The following is a 19,311-nucleotide window of genomic DNA, read 5'->3' as shown; positions in this document are numbered from 1 at the left end:
GTGAAGAGTGAAGACTGAAGACTCAAGACTCGCCGATGCCGTGCTGCCCGCCCGCCTAGTTAAAGTCGTGTCTGAACTCCGCCTATGAGCCTTGCTGGTGCGCGGGAACTACGTGCTAGAACTCTAAGCTATATCGTGATTCGTGGAAACGTGCCACTTTTCTGAATAATTATTACTCAAGTGATGTCATAGACGTAAACGTAAATAATATTTTTCTTTGTAATCCTGACGCGACATACTTAAAATTGTAATGCCCCTAGTGTAACTTGGCGCTTTTGTAGAATAATTAATCACTATAATAATTTTGTGATCATTGACGTGCTCAATATTTCATGCACCAACACCTTAAAAGTGGGCTTATGTTGGTTAGTTGGTTAAGTTTGGGAACCTCTGGTTTAAATATTAGCATTTATTGTAATTCGGCCCCCTCACATTGATCGTAATGGGTCACATTACATGCAGAGCCGGTTTTGGCACTCCCAGCGCCCTGGGCGTGATTTCATCGGCGCCCAGGGTGCTGATAGTGCTGAAGAAATTTAGCGCCACTTTTGTTTGCCTTCAGCGCCCATTTTTATCCGGCGCCCCTGGGCGGTCGCCCAACGTCGCCCGCCCCTAACGCCGCTACTGATTACATGTAAGAGTGTTTCATGACGTGGAAGACATGACCACTATGGAGAAGGCGCTGGTGAGAATGCCGTTTGACGCAAGAGATACACTACAAATTACAATACCCAGCAGTAGCTCTGTAAGTGTCGAAGACACCGTAAATACTAGTGTCCGACCGAAACTGATTTTTCAGCCGAAACCGAACTTTCGGCCTAACTCTCAGTTTCGGCCGAAACCGAAACCGAAACTGGGTAAAACATTAAAAATTACGATTATTTACTGAAATTTATGGATTTTTAACATAAATCACAACTTTTTATACTAAAGAAAAAGTACCACATTGAATTTTTTACTTTTTGCGACATTCCTTAAAATAAATATTATTAATCTTAGACTCGAATACCTATGTTCCCTAAAAACTTTTTTGTACTATAATCCGTTCCTTTATCCGTTTTTTATACGATTCCAAGCAGGTGCGATTTCACCAAAGAAATTGAAGGCACTTAGCGCACACTAAACCAGTTCTAAACGTATTTATACATGTTTATACAGACAAATATGAGAAGATTATAAAATCAATTTGAAAAAAAGAACGAGATTTACATCCCCGTAGGAACGCATTTAATGAGAACTAAGTTTTATAAAACGAAGATGTGTGATTGGTGAAATCCTCCCTTAGACATTAACGACGTACTAGATAAGATTCTAGCAGGGTAGGAATGGTCTAAGAGATTGCGTGTCCATAGTTAAAAGCTAATTTTAAATATTTAAATAAAACGCGTGGTAAAAGGAAAAGAGTGAGGCGAGATGATTGACTAATAAATCTCACAAGATATATCATAATATATCCTATAATCTGACAGTCAAACAAAATTCTTAAGTAAATAAAGTTCACACACAATATTATAATCAATTTATCATAGAATTTACTAAATCGCTTGTTTGGGAAACATTGTTATATTGTTATATCATTATATTATGTAGCACGTAATTTGCCAATAAATATTTATATTAAACTAGCTGTCCCGGTGAACTTCGTGTCACTTTAAAATCTTCCCTGGACTTCTACGAATATTTTAAGACAATCGATCCCAATCCATTCAATCCGTTCAGCCGTTTTCGAGTTTTAGCGTTACTAACACAATTGAAAATCCATTTTACATATATAGATAAGCCTGCGTTTGTCGTAGAAATAAAATTCAATAATATAATTTCGATAAAAATAAGTTTAGACATTAGACAAGTTAATGAAAATAAAACGAAGTGCTAATTTCTGATTTGGGACTAATCTGGAACACAATATAATCTCAAAACTAAATGAATAGATGGTGGCGAACTGAGCCGGGACCTCGCTGGCAAGCAAGCACGTCGAGTTAACTGTAAAGTTTACCGAACCACGCATGAGTTTCGGCGGGGCCGAAAGTTTCGGCTATATTTTGGCCGAAACCGAAACTAAGGCCGAAACTAAATTTTTTGGCCGATACTGGCCGAAACCGAAACCGAAAGTTCGGTCGGTCACTAGTAAATACTGATTATGCCGACTCATACACAAATATGGTTTCTGTAAACGCCGACGTGCCGTTTACGTTCTGCGACACAATTTATTCCAATGAGAGAGCTGGAGAGCCATGGGTACAGCGTCAAAGTTGTGATTTATGGGCTCATGTAGCCTGTGGGGTCTCCGAAGGTGACTATAATTATTATATTTGTGATTTTTGCTGTGGGAGTCACACACTTGATCTGAAAATACCTAATGTAATTAAATAAGAATAATTAATAACTAGTTTCGATTATCCTGTAAGTTCGAGTTTTATTTATTCCCCAATAAGACATGTTTAAACAAATGAATAAGAAGTCCCATAATGTATATTTTTAGGTTTCTGACTCCTATATTTTTTTAATTAAGCTTGATAAAAAGTGGGGGCCACATTATCACCTTCTCCTATATGATTTACGACTTTGTGAATGTTGAATAAATGTTTATTATTATTATTATTACTTTGAAGTTACCTTTAAGGGAAGTAGATCCTAACGCATTTTGTATGTAACATAATTTATTAATTTCAATTGTACAACAATTCGATGTTTAGATACCTATAATAGGAAACAATTATTATGAAATAATTACATAAAATCGGTTAAACTGTAATTAATTAATAATAAATTCGTCCGTAGGTAAACAGACGGATAGCTTAAATATGTTTTCTCTAGACCCGCCCTAGGAATGTTAACAATATTATCAAGGACTCTGTAAATATTGAACTTATTTTGAACACGCTTTTATAAGCTTGGGCTGTATGTATGTATCTATGTACCTATGTAACGGGATCTTTGGGCACATTTTTACCTATCTCCAGTTATAGTCTATTAATTTAAAACTTTGCATAGACCTACGTATTAACACCTCCATCGGGTATTGCAGACACAACAGATTTTTAGTTTATGCGGCAGCCGGCTGTCGCTTGGGGATTTATGGGTTACCTAAAAGCTACGTTAAAAGTTACGAATAATAAAAACTAGTTAAAAGCTAATGACAAGGCAATAATTTGTTAAAATTTTTTGAAGAAAATAAATGATTAGCGTGTTTTTAGGGTTCCCTACCCAAAGGGTAAAAACGGGACCCTACAACTGAGACTTCGACGTTTGTCCGTCTGTCTGTCTGTCTCCAGGCTATGGCCGGCCGCAAATTATACGTGGGAGAGCCATGCTTCGGCACGAATGGGCCGGCTCGACCGGATAAATACCACGTTCTCACAGAAAACCGGCTTGAAACAGCGCTTGCGCTGTGTTTCGCCGAGTGAGTGAGTTTACCAGAGGCCCCATCCCCTAACCTATTCCCTTCCCTACCCTCCCCTATTCCCTTCCCATCTCTACCCTCCCCTATTACCCTATTCCCTCTTAAAAGGCCTGCAACGCTCCTGCAGCTCTTCTGATGCTGCGAGTGTCCATGGGCGACGGAAGTTGCGGTGACCCGTTTGCTCGTTTGCCCCCTTATTTCATAAAAAAAAAGACTGGTCCAAAGAATGGTATGGACTATGGACTAGCATAATATCGTTTTACCCACAAACATCTACAGAAAGTGCTAGAAACTACAGCTTCTTTATTTTTTTCTTCTTCATAATCCAGCACTAAACTAAGCCGGGTTCGATCAAACCTTCAAACGCGTCGGAACACGATCAAACGGCGCGTCAAACACAACGAAAATATGATTTTTTTTTTTTTAAATCTTTATTTAATGAGCTTAATTTCATCAAACAAGCTTCAAACACGTAAATGTTTGACAAACCGTTCAAACTAGCTTTGTAAACGATCAAATCGGTTTGAGTCAAACCAAAATTTACGTGTTTGAGTCAAACCGTTTGATCGTCTTCGGGGCCCTTTACATATAATGTTTTCCCGCCATAATATTATTATTATACTCGACACTGGCCATGGTTATATAGCCGAAGTGCCATAAGAAAAAAATAATTGGCCAAGTGCGAGTCGGACTCGCTCACGAAGGGTTCCGTACCGTTAGAGAGGAAAAATAGGCGACAATTTGTGTTTTTGTATGAGAGCCCCCCTTAATTTTTTATTTTAATATTATTCTTAAATAGTGAAGTAGACATATAATTAAGGCCTTCGTGAAAATATCAAGTGCCTACCTGTTGCCATTATTGATATCGAGCAAAAAAGGCCAAAAAATCACATTTGTTGTATGGGGGCCCCCTTTAAATATTAATTTTATTTTATTTTTAGTATTTGTTGTTATAGCAGCAACAGATATACACAATCTGTGAAAATTTCAGAACTCAAGCTATAGCGGCGGGGCTAAAATGGTCGCTTAGTTGAATCATACAATGAATCATTTACGATTCATTTTTAAACTTCTCTTAACGTGCAATTCATTTAATGATTCGTACTAAGCAATTCATTTTTGTTTGACATTTTTCTATGAAAAGTCGTAAAAATGGTCCAATAAAACCGAATTGCTTTTCTGTCAAATAGCAGAATCATCAAATGTTACTATAAACGTCATCTTTGATCTTAGAACTATTCTTATGTCGTAATACCTACATTATAGAAATTGTATAACTAAAGAAATTTAAAATTACAAAGTCGGTTTCAAAACTTTGAAGTTTGTAATTTGTATACAAACATGACTAAAGTAAAAAATGTTGCCAGCATATAACATGGCTTCATAACGTTATCGATTACTAGAAAAATTACCGTTACGTACCGTTATTTTTATAAGGGTAGTTTAACGATATTTTTAACGATATCTAGTAGGTAATATAACATTTAAATATAGTTTAAGAACGCCGTTATTATTACCGGTAAAAATATCGTTATTTTCTGGTATGCGACGTTGCCAGTTCGACGCCACACATTTCGTTAATATTCATACAAGTCTGTGGGTAACATATTAAGATACCTATAGGTATAAAAATAACGTTATTAATACTGATATTTTTAACGGTAATTTTTGGTATGCAACGATGCCAGTTCGACGAGACACCTTCCGTTCATGTTAGTAGACGCACGAAATCTCACTCAAAGCCCAACTTCGAGCACCAAAGTTTTTTCGCAAGATTTGTGCTTACCTATTTTTTAGGGTTCCGTAGTCAACAAGGAACCCTTATAGTTTCGGTCTGTCAGGCCGTCTGTCTGTCAGTATTAAATTTTACTGTGCCAGATGCGGACATCTATACTTACCGTCTTGTACCGCGTTGTCATACTTGTTCTTATTTACAGCGAACACTGCACAGTGCACGCGGGTGTGCTCGTACTATTTATTTACGCGCAAGATTGTTGATTAATTTAATTATTCAGTGAACAGTGAGCCGTTTGCCGTTTGCCGTTTGCCCCCTTATTTCACAAAAAAAAATCGACATGACGCATATTTTAGGGTTCCGTAGTCAACAAGGAACCCTTAGGGTGAGGCCAAACGAGCATAATTTTGTGAGTCGTGAGTCATCTGATGGAAAGCAATACCGTCGCCCATGGATACTCGCAACATCAGAAGAGCTGCAGGTGCGTTGCCGGCCTTTTAAGAGGGAATACGCTCTCTTCTTGAAGGTTTGCAGGTCGTATAGGTCCGGAAATACTGCTGGTGACAGTTCGTTCCAGAGTTTTACAGTGCGCGGCAGAAAGTTACGCGAAAAATGCACGGTGGAAGACTGCCACTCATCAAGGTGATAAGGATGGTAAGTATATTTTTCGCGTGGGGCGATGGCGAAAAGTTGCAGGAACTGTGATTCCGAACAATTCCTCAGAGCACTCCCCGTGATACAACTGATAGAGGATGCAGAGTGAAGCTACATATAGCCCGCCTTAAATATTTAATTTATTTTGTTTTTAGTAATTAGTATTATAGCGGCAATAGAAATACATAATGTCAGAAAAACAGATGGATGAGCGCATTGGTAGCTCAAGCCGGGAGTCGCGGGTTCGATTCCCGCCGACGGAATAAAAAAAACATTTTTTTTAGTATCTATATTTATAAAAAAAATATAGATATTTTAAAAGAGCCAAAAACTAAAAGAGTTAAGAAAGCTTTAATAAATGTCATTTCCGATTAAAATTAATCAGCGACATCTTTGGGAGAATTTTGCAGTTTGTGAACGTGTTTTAAAAATAGTCTACTAGATGGTGCATTTATTTATTGTATTTTTTATTTGTTAGGCTAATTCGATACACTCAACGCCATCTATCGTTCAGATGAGAACAAAAAACTGCAGACACGCTGTTTTTTATGGGATTCAAGAGTCTTATGTATAATTGGTCTGTGGTGTGATGGTAGTGATGATGATGATGATGAATGTAATTTACATAGTAGCATAATAATATGCTTTCTTCGTAAAACAACGCCGGAACCCCCAAACTTTTATCTATAAGGAATCCGGAGTTCTCTTAGTATCTTCGGAACCATAGCATACCTTGGTGCAAAATCTTACTTTTTGGTAGCATAACATGCTTAGGAGACTTCTCTTTAAATCAAAATCACCATATTATGTTTCCATATAATTAATAACTTCAAGTATCAGTTAAATTTTCATATTGTTATATAGGCATAGATGCCCTTGCGGTAGTAACGTTACGAAAATATAACGATATTTGAAGATTATGGTGAAATTATTAAACAACATTTTGTTTTTAGTTATAAAATGATTTTAATGAACAAATATACAATAAATGTACAGTTTAATACATAAAATATAACAATTTTATCAAATATTTCGTGGATCATTCAAAAAATCATAAATAAATGTAGAAAAAAAACCGGTCATGTTCGTTTTTATGTTTTTCAGAATGGCAATACAGTTTCAATTATGAATCTGCTAATGAATTTAATTGCCATTGACGTAGGACGTTATTTTACAAAATTAGATGAATCACCGACGATATTGCTCGTAATATCGTCGCTGAATTAATTGAGAGGAATTGCTAAAAGTTACCATTTTAGCCCCGCGATTCTTGAGATACAGCCTGGAGACAGACAGACACACAGACATCGAAGTCTCATGAATAGGGTCCCGTTTTCACCCTTTGGGTACGGAACCCTAAAAACTGTCACAAGATATTGTCATTTGTTTGGAGTTTTGCCGGAAATGTGAAAAAGTGATTATTTTCCCGCCATATATTTTATACTCGACACTGGCCATTGTTATATAACCGAAGTGCCGAAAGCAAAAAAAATTGTCATTTGCTTGTCAGCTGTCAGTGCCCAGTGGACAGTGGTCGGCAAACTGTCATTTGTCATTTGTGATTGTCATGTCATCCAGTTACTCTTGCAAGAAATTAATAAAATTGAAGATGTTGTAATGGTTTTACTAGAATACTTTCTTTTACAATGGAATCTATAAATTCAGATGGTGAAATCAGTGATAAAAGTAGTATCAATGGCGACTGTTCTCCAATATCTTTCAATCAAAATTCACACTTGAATCATGCAAAAAATATTGATGACATCTCTACACCTTCCGAATTAAAATTCGACCAAGGTATGTATTGTAAACAAAGCCATTAATATGGTTTCAATGTCATAAAAACTTTCATCAACATTTCATCCTTATATTCTTTCGTTTAGTACTTCGAAATCTTTAACTTGCTCCTGGTTTCCATGTCTAATTACAGCTTGTGTAGTAAGTAATAAGGCTTCATATTTCCAGAATTCGAATTCGAGGATACATTTCTTACTGAGAAACGAAAACAAATCGAAGAATACTTGGATAATCCAGACATAGTCAATGTGGAGCAATGGAAAGAACTTGCTAGAAGCAAGGGTGGTTTGATATCAGGTAATTTGTCAATATTATTATACTATATCGTCGCTTAGGCTGCAAAAATTTAAAATCATTTGTTATGAAATATAAAGTTTTTGTCTGTCCTGAAAACTTTTTCAGACTTACTAGGCATTGTTACCTAAGGGACAATATTATGCACTATTTTACCAACAATCAAATGTTTACATATTACTACTAAGAATGACTTTTGTCGTTCCTTGTAAGTGATAGTGGTATGCTATGTTATGTGTAAGCATCTATTTAAGTAAAGTAAGATTTAAATTAAGTGAAGTTCATTTTAAAAATATAAGGTTATTGATTTATTTTCTAACCATAAAAATAATTTTTTATGCTTTGATAAAGTTTCTAGATAGTAGCAAAATAGCTTAAGCAAATTTAAAATTATGTAAACACAATAATCAATATAAAATTTAAATATATTTCAATTGTGTCTTATTTTCTTATACAATAAAAATTCAATGTAACAATAATTATTTTCATATTAAAGGAGTTCAAAAATCCTATGAAATATTTTAATTGTAAACTTAGGACATAAGAGCATAATATTAAGAAATTAGTAATTGAACATAATCATAGTAAGTATGCAACAAACAATTAATGTGTGTTACCTAAGCAATGTAAGATTAAATTTTTTAATTTCTTGTGTGTCGTGAAAAATCATATTGCATGCCTCTGTACTTTCACTGTGATGCCTGATTGTTGTTACGTAATGCAATTTGCGTTTTGAGTAACTATGAGGCAATTTTAATGTGAGTAGCAGTGTTGTTAAAGCATTGTATACAATTAAATTATTATTTTTAATCTGCTTCTGTATGTTGCAGATGAATATAGACGGAAAATATGGCCGCTTCTAGTGGGCGTAACACAAGAAGAGATGACAGAACCACCATCTCTTGATGAGCTCTCAACACATTCTGAATATAATCAGGTATTTTTTTTATATTTAAAAGTACTATTTTATTAAGGGCCTGTTTCACCACTTTCTGATAAAGTGCCGAATAGGCTATTCACAACTTTTTTGACAGATTCTACATACTTCATCTGCCAAGTTAAGTGGTGGATAGCCTTATTAGGAAGCGGAGAAACAGGCCCTAAGTCTGTTACGTTTGTCTGTTGGAACCTTATATGGGACTATGTTCTATCACGTCATTGGGCCTGCCTAATCCCATGTTTTGGAAAGCGGCAAAATACATTATATTATTACATATTTTAGTTTCATTGTTGACCTCTACAAGGCTTTGGTACATATTATGATGGTTGCTTAAAAATTCTTAACAAAACTTTATGTATGCCAATAGGCTATAAACCATTGTCTTCTTTCATCACATTGTTATGTAATGTACTCTGCACATTTTCAGGCATAAAAATTTCATAACAGAAACTTTCACCATAAAGTAAAATTAATTATATTTTATAATTAAGTATTATACCTTATATTATTATTAAACCTTTTTCGAAAGTTTCATAGATTCGGATTCTAGATTGTAAAACAAGATACTAACTATTAGAGTAACTAGATAAATTGTTTTTAAAGTAAAAACAAATATATTTTTACAAACAAACCGTTAAGAGTAAACAAAGTATCTAGTTGGTTTTTGCTTCTTGCTCAAATACATTGCAACCACATTTCAGCAGATTTCCGACAGTAGTGCATTAGTTTGAATTCAAACCCTTGTCATGAAGGAGACAAGCAGAGATGGGTCAGTATTCATATTTCTAAGTGCTCCATAATCAAACTATAGTTATAATTGCCAGTTTTAGTTTATTAACTCTGTTGTTTGTTTTTGGTTTTAGGTCGTGTTGGATGTGAACAGGTCTCTGAAGAGGTTTCCCCCTGGCATTCCATACGAACAGAGAGTAGCTCTACAGGATCAACTCACTGTTCTCATTCTGCGAGTTATCATTAAGTATCCGCACTTAAAATACTATCAGGTACTAAACTCACAAATCTTTTATATTACATCCAAAGAAGAATGGGCATATTCTTCCAACTGTGTTAGCACAGGTTCCATACAAAAATGACCCTTCTTCTTTTGACTATAAATAATTTAAATAGTAAGAAAACGTAATTTTAAAATGCTTAAACTCCATGTGGAAAATAATTATTTTGTTTTGAACACAGGCTTAATGGAAAATATAATATGTAATTTTTATTATAAGATGAGTATTTTTCCAAGTAATGACCTACTTAGTTTGCATTTAAATGTTTTTGTTTATGGGTATTTTCAAGTTACTACTTCTGAGTAATTAATGATAAAATATATATGCAAATACATAGGATAAAGAAAATACTCATTCGTTATTTATGTTTCACTGATTGATTTTCTCTTATCAGTGAGTTTAAACCAAAAGTGATAACAGTGCAGTCACTACTTGATTGCATTTAACAATTTTGTATTACTCACTGCTGTGTATTTGTTATTGTTATTTATTGTTAAACTAAATATAAAGCAGGCACATAGAAGCAATAGCAAGAAACCCTGGTTTTAAAACAATAATTTGACCACAGTAGATATTTTGTTTTACACTACATTGTAAATGAATGAGAATTTCTTATTATTATAATAAAAATAATATAAATAATAATCATATTATTATAATAATAATAATATCTATGGACGCTTCACACCACGTCAGTCTGGCCCCGTGCTAAGTACCTGAAGGACTTGTGTTACAGGTACCAGACAACGGAAATATATTTAATACTTTTATACTATACATATATTTAAGATTTTTATTATATCATACCTACACATATTTAATACACATCCATGACCCAGGAACATTGAAAAACTTTTTGTTCCATCGGCGGGATTCGAACCCGCGACCCCCGGCTCGAGTTGCACACTCTTACACACACTCTAACCATTGAGCCACGGAGGTCGTCAATATTATTATAATATAAATAATAATATATTACTTTAATCTTTTCTAAAGTTACCTTTTTATGTATTTTTGGTTACTACACCGACGCTGCAGCTAACCACGAAAAAGCTGCTGAGAAATCTACTGGCTTTTAGGGCGTTTGCTGCGTTGAGTGTGTGCCAGCCGCGGCTGCCCGGCGCGGGCGCCCGCGCCGTGTGCTCGCCACAGTAATAACGCTCGCACGCTTAACGCAGCGAACGCCCTTATGGCATTATGTTTTATCTCGTTCTATCGTTTTTCCCGGATTTTTCGCGCTTCGAAACGTCGGTATGATGACGTCATTATTGCAACTTGTAAGCAATACTTAAAGTATTTTTATATGCTTGTAAAACATAGAAAGTTTTCTTTTTATGCTTTTCTAAAATGTCATATTTATTATTTTTAGGGTTATCATGATGTAGCTATAACTCTCCTCTTGGTGTGCGGTGACCGAGCGTCCTTTCCGCTACTCTGCCGCCTCTCGTACGGCCCGGGGGCGCCCCTGGCCCCGTTCATGCAGGCTACCATGCAGCCGACACAGCATTTACTGAACTACATGCTGCCCGTTGTGAGACGTGCTGACGAGCATCTAGCTGACTGCTTAGAAAAGTGAGTACATAATATTACTACATAATATAATGTAATACTGTACAGTAGGTCTACTACGAAACCGTTTTGAGACTCAAACAATCGGACGAGAACGCCGCGTCTTACTCTAACAAACGTGACGTGACATTCACTTCACGTTTGTTAGAGTAAGACGCAGCGTTCTCGTCCGATTGCATGAGTCTCAAAACAGTTTCATGGTACAAGGTCAGGTACAAAATAAAGTAGGTATGTAGGTAATAATACTTTTGGGGTGTCTTTTGTATAAAGTTTACTGTGGAAGTAGCAGCGGCGCCAAAAAAGTTTTTTGACTTCTTATTGTTTTTATTTATTATTAGGAATTCCCTGACGTCATGAATTTCCCATAGTAACTTTTTCAGTGCTGCTACTTTCAGGGTGAACTCTGTACAATGGATACTTATACAATCTAAATGATATACACTTTTGTTTTTACACCCTGCACAAATAAAAGAGGGATTACATAACCTGCTCCTAAAGGTACAATTCCATGTATCGCGACAGTCGTAAGCCGCGCGCGCCGGTCTTTTTATTGCAAACAACTTAATTTATATTTTTGTCGTGACAACGTCTAATAACTCGATGCTACAGACGAAACTACTAGGAAAAAGATGACGGCATTGTCCCGTTACGCTCATTGTTGCGTTCCGCAAGCGAGAGCGCGGCACGAACGAGGCATGATCGGCTCAGTTCGTAGTTTTCATACTACCGTCCTTAATCCTTCGATCGTGGATTCTTAGAAATCTCTTGTTATTCTATTGTGTCGCGCTCACCGGTGAGCTTATGGGGCTTGATGGGTTAAATCGACTTTACAGACAACCAATTTTTTTATTGCAGATCTGGCGTGGGCACGATGTTCGCGCTGCCGTGGTACCTCACGTGGTTCGGTCACAGCCTGCCGCGGTATTCGGACGTGGTCCGCCTGTACGACTACTTCCTCGCCGCGCCGCCGCTCTTCCCCGTGTACGTGACTGCCGCCATCGTGCTGCACCGCGCGCCGCAGGTGCGGGCGTGTGAAGAGGACATGGCCATGATGCACTGTCTGCTGTCGAGGGTGAGTTTTTAAGGAGATATTTTCGATTATCTTGGACATAAGCGCTAGTTTGATATCGTTTGTGAAAATGACAAGTTTTTTTTTTATAAATATGAAAAGAGAGATGCAATGGTATGATTATCCGCGACAAGCTTCAACCTAAACCTTGACTGACATTAGTTCATTTACTGTTTGTAAAATCCGCCACTTTCTATCTTCTCTTCTTTCTATCTTATCTTCCTTGTTACAGTAATAGCAGCCTTTTTTCATGTATTTTGGTTTGCCAAATTGTGTAACTGGCCTTGTTTTTTTATTACAGTTACCAGATGACTTGCCTTTCGAAGACATATTGGTGACTGCGCTGAAGTTGTACAAGGAAAACGATCCCAGCGACCTCGAATCTGAAGTCGCCGCTCTCGAAAAAAGAGAGTAAGTTAAAATATTCAAAACTTATCCAACATGTGTAATACGGGCATTTGTTCCTAGAAAAAACATACCAACTAACTAATTACAAGTAATAAGCTTCATTCATTTTATATCTCTTTCTGTCTTATATGGCACAACAATATATACAATTTATTACTTTTTGTTCACAAAGTACAATTTTCCATTCCGTTTCTTTTCGTGGAGTTAGTTCCGAATTTAAAAAATAGGAAAGTTAAAAAAATGTCTTGTCGAATTTATTCTAAAACAAAACTGTACTCGTTTTATACAGAGAGGAGCAGCGGCGTCTCGACGAGGAGCGTATGCGGCGGCGTCGCGAGGTGCGGCGTACTGGCGGCAGCGGACTGCGGGCTCGACTCGCCCGATTGGCGCTAGTCCTGCCCCGCCCCCTACGCACGCGCGGCGGCGCGCTCGCGCTAGCGGCTGCGCTGCTCGCCGTATACGCCTACTACCGTCCCGATCTGTTCAGGTAGCGCCACGCCTACCGGTTTGTCCTGTTCCGATACTGAACGATGCGTAGGTTTTCGTAGGTGATGCTTCTTGACAACATAATATGTGCTATAAATATATATATCTGGATTCAAGATGTTTTCGTAGAATGTGCTAAAATGAATTTGAGCTGTCTATTACGGTACATGCATTTTTGCAAATATTTATTTTGTGTTTAAATGATAATTTTGAAATTATACCCTTCTCATCAAACTTTTTAATTTTTTAATTTAAATAAACATAAATTAAGTAGAGAATTTTAAAATTTGAATGAAAATGAAATTAATAGTTTCGGGTGCTAGAATAAAATTTCTTCTATCATTTAAAATTATTTTAATTAAACTTGTTTTGACGGTAAGAAATTGAAATGCACAAAATGTAGCACACATGATTTAAATGTCGTTGCGTCGCGTCGTGTCGGTATGTCTGAAGCCTTATTGTTACTAAACGGACAAATCGGTAGAAAGCTTCGCTTTTATTATGAGTAATATTCGATATTTAGTTAATATAATGTAATATTAAGAGAGTGAGAATTGGATATTTGAGATCCAACGGGAGCATAAGTCTCCTTTTACAATTATTTGTAATGTGTTACAAAATATGTTCCTTTATTTAATTTTCACTAAGTAATGTCGCGGGTGCAAAATAACAATAAGGTTTCTAGGTTTTTCTATGTATGTATAGTAAAATACATAATAAATAATAATACACCATAGCACGGTCGCAAAGCACATACAATAACTTTAATTGACCCATTGCTACGTCTTGTCTCTTTCATTTGCACCAAAATTTTTTGTAGTTCTCCTTTCCCGTACCTGAGTACAAGCGATATTATGCACGGCGCGTGAAAGAGACAAGTAGCGATGCGATGTCTATTACAAGATTCGCGACCGCGCTTCAGAAAGATATTTTGTTTATAATAATAATCCCAAAAAATGAATTAACTTTTAACTTCAAAGATTGGATTTCTGTTGCGTATTGTATAGTATGAACTAAAAAAGGCAGACCTTATACGGCCTCTTAATGTTTCCCCATGATGGACAAATAGGTGATTATGAACCTGATAACTTTGTCTATTATTGTTGCCGACGTCGGCTATGCAGTGAAGAGAGACCTTTGAGGTGCTTGCAGTGCGTGGTTACTTGATTATAACATCAACATTTTGGTTTTAGTGAAAATCTGAGTATTAATTATCATTGTGTTTAGTTAAATTATATTAAAATGTGATATTAATTTGATATCTGTACATTTGTGTTAAAGTCTTATTTATTCTTCTTGTATAATTCATACTCATTATATTTAGGTGTCATTATTTTAGACTGATATAATCGTTTTAAATATAATTAATTCACATATACTTATATTTCTGTGCTATTATATAAATTATTATTATTGAAACCTATTTTTTAAACATGTAGGTATAATGTATTCTTTAAAACTTTTGTTTCCTATGAAATTTCAAATCTTGTAAGAGTACTTATCTAGTTATTTTATCTGAAACGCTGATTGCTGGTGTAGGAATGAAATGTTTTTTTCTTAGTTTTTCTAACAATTTAATCACTTATAATTAATCACAAGATGGGTAGCCCCTAAGACGAATGCATTTATTTACTTTTGTTAAGCGCATATAAATTACCATTTTATGTGCAAATATAATTAGATGTTCATTTTTCATTATCCGTTAAAGTTACAAATATTTGATTTGTAAATCATAAATCGATTCACAACATGTGAAAATGTGGTTAAGATATTAATGTTTTTAAGCAAAATGCGAACCTATAATGTGAGATGAGTGAGTTAACATTGTGATTTTAAGATCTTTTACCTATTTAATTTCCACTTTTCATAAGATAATACATATAGGTATATTAAGTTATGGTGTGGTTCTAAGGCGCTTTGCAGACGACGGGGCGGGGCGGGCCGGTCAATTTCGCTGCGCACACCCGTCGATGTCTGCGGTTGCCCGCGCCGCGCACACAAAGCACTCGCCGTCTGCGTTTAACTGCATGTAAACTGGTTTGTGTGAACCACGGCGCCCCCTGCGGCACGGTCTTTTTGCCCGCCGTGTGCGTTGGTAATATAGTATTCCCTTTGTGCTATCGTTCGCGGCGAAATTGACCGGCCCGCTCCGCCCCGTCGTCTGCAAAGCGCCTAAACAAGCATAAAACTTATGAACTTAATTGTATTTTAAATTTTTATATTATCGCGTATACAGTAATAAAACCGACACATTTATTTATCAGCATCAATAAAATTGGAAACTATATTGTATGAACTATCTCACTATCACTTTTTGGATAATAATTAATATTAATTTCGCACTAAAGCGGTTTTAATACGATATCGGGCCGATAAAATATGTAGGTCTGACGACGTATTCTATAGTTTGTGCGTTTTACGATGATATGCGTGAGTGCGTGACACATTATAATTGACAAAAGTAGGGAAGTTACCTAACAAAAATTAATCGATAATTGAAAAATATCGAATTCCTTCATAAAGGATTTGCAATCGAAATTATCGATTTCGTACTGAATGTCAGTACGAAATCGTGCCGGCGATTTAAGATGGCCGCCCTTTTTTATCGATTTGATTTCGATTTAACAGTGTCAATCTCTATCGACATAGGTTCCGTTTTATGCATCTGACAGTGTTCAAATGTTTTCGTAACAATAATTTTATACTCCTATTTTACAGTTAATAATATAATTTTATATTATTAAGTTAGCATTTAGAAACTTTTAATTTTTATTCATTTACAATTATAGAAAACATTTGTTTTTGTAGATGGAATACAATTTATTACATTTTGATTTTTTTGTTTTCTTGTAAAGAAAAACCGTAGCAAGGAATATGAGAACTGTCACCCATATCATCTTAGAACGCACAAATTATAGTATGAAATGTATAAGTACCTGTCGGTTATAAAATTTTGTCCGACGAAGTTTTCGATTTATCGTAATTCGTATCACATTGTGTGAAACCGCTCTCATTCTATCATTATTTATATTAGGTATCCCTTTAAAAATGTAAACTGTATTTAATATTTAGTGCTGATTTCCATTGATACAAGAACTACTGGATTGTGGACTGGATTGAAATATGTTAACATATTCAGCAAGCATGTTATACGCGGTATGAATTATGATACAGTGATGATCCAGCATCGAAATCCAGTGATTTTATGCATCCTGCTTATATCTCTTGTAAAGATATAGATCTCGTGTAAATCAGCATCTTTGTAGATAACATAGTTTGTTACAATTCGATAGGGTTAGAGGCTTTAATAGAACAGCTGGTTATTTGTATATTTGTACCTGTCACTATCGCATGAATTTAGAACTAAGTTAATAGAGTTGCAAATAAGATAATGTTGGCGTTTTAATATTACATATTTATAACGAGCTTGTGTTTCATTGTAAGTAAAATAAAGTTTTAAGGTTATCAGTTTATACGTTTTAGTATCATCGCGCTCCGTACTAATATGAAGCGCATTGCGTGCGTGCGCGTAGACGTTGCGTACCGTACGCTATGTACGTACAAGACGTACAGTACGCATGTAGCGTCACAATATTCCTTAATAAGTTTATTGTCTTTCTAAGTTGTAGTAATTTATACTAATCAGGGGCCGTACCACGAAACCGTTTTGAGACTCAAACAATCGAACGAGAATGCCACGTCCTACTCTAAGGCTGTTTACACACACGGCGCACAGCGGCACGCTCCATTACTCATCCTTGTGTTTATTTATATTCTGCCGCTGCGACGCCGTGTGTAAACACCACTACGTGATTATATTCTCTTTTTTAAACACACTAACAAACGTGAAATGACGTTGTTAGAGTGGGACGCAGCATTCTCGTTCGATTGTTTGAGTCTCAAAACAGTTTCGTAGTAGGCCTACAGTATTACACAACACATATATTGTATTTCTTCTATTACAGGATTAACGACGACAGGAAGGAAATTGAATGGTCTTAAGGACAATAAAACACTTTTGTTGAATTTAATTTATTTATTCTTATTATTTATGTCTGTTCTTTTTGGCATTATCATAATATTATGTTTCTAGTTTTAGTGCAAATCCTTACTTTACTTTCAATATTGCACTTTTCGGCAATCTTGGCCACATTAGGAAATTAACTTTCTTTAAACCCAACCTTAGACAATACGTAAAAGTATACCCCAATATTCCTATACCTTAAAGTAGATCACTACTTTGATCGTTGTTTGAAATAATTACCATTAAATTTTTGTAGGACTTGTAGCACAATAATCTGTTCGTTCGTTCGTTCTGCTTTATACTGAGCAACAAGGACAAAAGGTCGTTAGCTAATTCGAGTATTTCTCCATCTTAACATTTTTTATAACCTAAGCGTGCATTTTGTTACTCATATATACTTACCATATCATTTTGATACTGACTTCAAATTTTACCCATACCCAATATAAAAACTTTTCATAATATTTTCTAAATTATTTACATTAATTTTCTTTGTAAGTTACCAGTTCTTTTCGCACAACCAATTTTACACTTTACAGATAGAGATACATACATACTTATACTTCATATAATTTGCGTTTCGCACGAAGTGAATAAAATCTAGCGATTTGTAACAGGGCTTGCCAGTGATAATAAGATTGGAATTAATTAACTGGAATCTTGACAGCACATTACATAGACTTTTGAAACTGAAAGAGCACAGAGAACACTTAAGTATCACAGCCACACAGCTCTCTCTGTCTCCCAGATCTAACAATACTAGATTTAGGGTTAGTTCACACGATGGTATTATGCTCAAAGAATTTAGAAAATTGCGAGGCATGCTACACATTACTGCGTAGTCTGCACATAACGACATTATTTTAATAGCATCATAAACCATCGACGATGTGAACTAACCATTAAAGAAACGCATTCAACCTCAACTATATAAAATTCAACAAAAACAAAGGTTTTTGTTGAAGTTTTACAATAAATATTTAATTTCATATTAAGTTTAAAATAAATAAATAATGTTTTATTTCTGAGTAAATTTGAATCAAATTTTTTCAGAATGTCTACCTGATGCCTACCACCGGTTCGGGAACTACCCCGGCGAGAAGAACCGGCGTAAGAAACTCGTTTATCTTGGTACGACGTATATTATCACCTCGTTGAGTTGAATGCGCTCTTCATTGGAAGAAATATGAACTCGATAAATTAATATTGATACTAATTTAATATCATGAACAAATAAATTTATACATGACGTAAAAAAATATAAAATTTAACAAAAATATTCTTAAAAATGAGTACCTGTATTTAAAAGTTTAAAGTAATAGAGTATATCTTTAACCCCCGACAAAAAAGAGGGGTGTTATAAGTTTGACGTGTCTGTCTGTCTGTCTATCTGTCTGTCTGTTTGTCTGTCTGTGGCATCGTAGCATCCAAACGGGTGGACCGATTTTGATCTAGTTTTTTTTGTTTGAAAGCTGACTTCATTGAGAGTGTTCTTAGCTATAGTTCATCATTATCAGCCTGCTCCGTGCTGAAAAATCGCGGTTCATCTGGTTCGTGAATGGTCGATTATCAACTTGCAGTCGTTTGGTGGGCTTTATTGCATTCTAGTTCGTGACATTTATGAATATTTACACAATAATGGAAAGTTGACCTGGTGCTGCAGCATCACCTGGTAATCAATAGGATACCCAACTTCTCACAAACTTAGAACAATGGTTTCGTGTTTGGGCTCATTTTAATTGCGACAACTAGTAAGACGTAGATAACCTATAAATTTTTGCATGCTGCTGCTGCAGCATCACCTGCATTCTATAGGAGCCGAGCTCCATATTATGAACCCAAAGTGGAGTTTTCATGTTTGGACTCATATTGACGGCCTCATCCAAAAGGACACTTCTAGATGGTATTCATTGGGATATAAT

General features: G+C 35.6%; 1 protein-coding gene across 1 annotated transcript; it reads left to right on the top strand.

The window, feature by feature from the left end:
* Nucleotides 1-7,353: 7,353 nt before the first annotated feature.
* On the top strand, nt 7,354-17,400 carry LOC121739972 (TBC1 domain family member 20). Its single transcript, XM_042132637.1, has 9 exons — nt 7,354-7,589; nt 7,758-7,886; nt 8,714-8,820; nt 9,687-9,824; nt 11,203-11,405; nt 12,258-12,474; nt 12,773-12,882; nt 13,169-13,366; nt 17,331-17,400. Exons 1-9 carry the CDS (start codon nt 7,439-7,441, stop codon nt 17,365-17,367), a joined length of 1,290 nt encoding a protein of 429 aa, XP_041988571.1. The 5' UTR covers nt 7,354-7,438; the 3' UTR covers nt 17,368-17,400.
* The last annotated feature ends 1,911 nt before the right edge of the window (nt 17,401-19,311 follow it).

The sequence above is a fragment of the Aricia agestis genome, chromosome 1 (genome assembly GCF_905147365.1).
Source record: "Aricia agestis chromosome 1, ilAriAges1.1, whole genome shotgun sequence".
NCBI lineage: Eukaryota > Metazoa > Arthropoda > Insecta > Lepidoptera > Lycaenidae > Aricia > Aricia agestis.
The sequence above is the reverse complement of the archived record's forward strand: the minus strand, read 5'-3'. Positions and strand labels throughout refer to the sequence as shown.

Coding starts and splice junctions, on each gene's coding strand:
- LOC121739972 (XM_042132637.1), top strand. CDS start 7,439: ATGGAATCTATAAATTCAGATGGTGAAATCAGTGATAAAAGTAGTATC. Junction 7,887..8,713: donor CAAGGGTGGTTTGATATCAG/GTAATTTGTCAA, acceptor TGTATGTTGCAG/ATGAATATAGACGGAAAATA. Junction 12,475..12,772: donor TGCACTGTCTGCTGTCGAGG/GTGAGTTTTTAA, acceptor TTTTTATTACAG/TTACCAGATGACTTGCCTTT.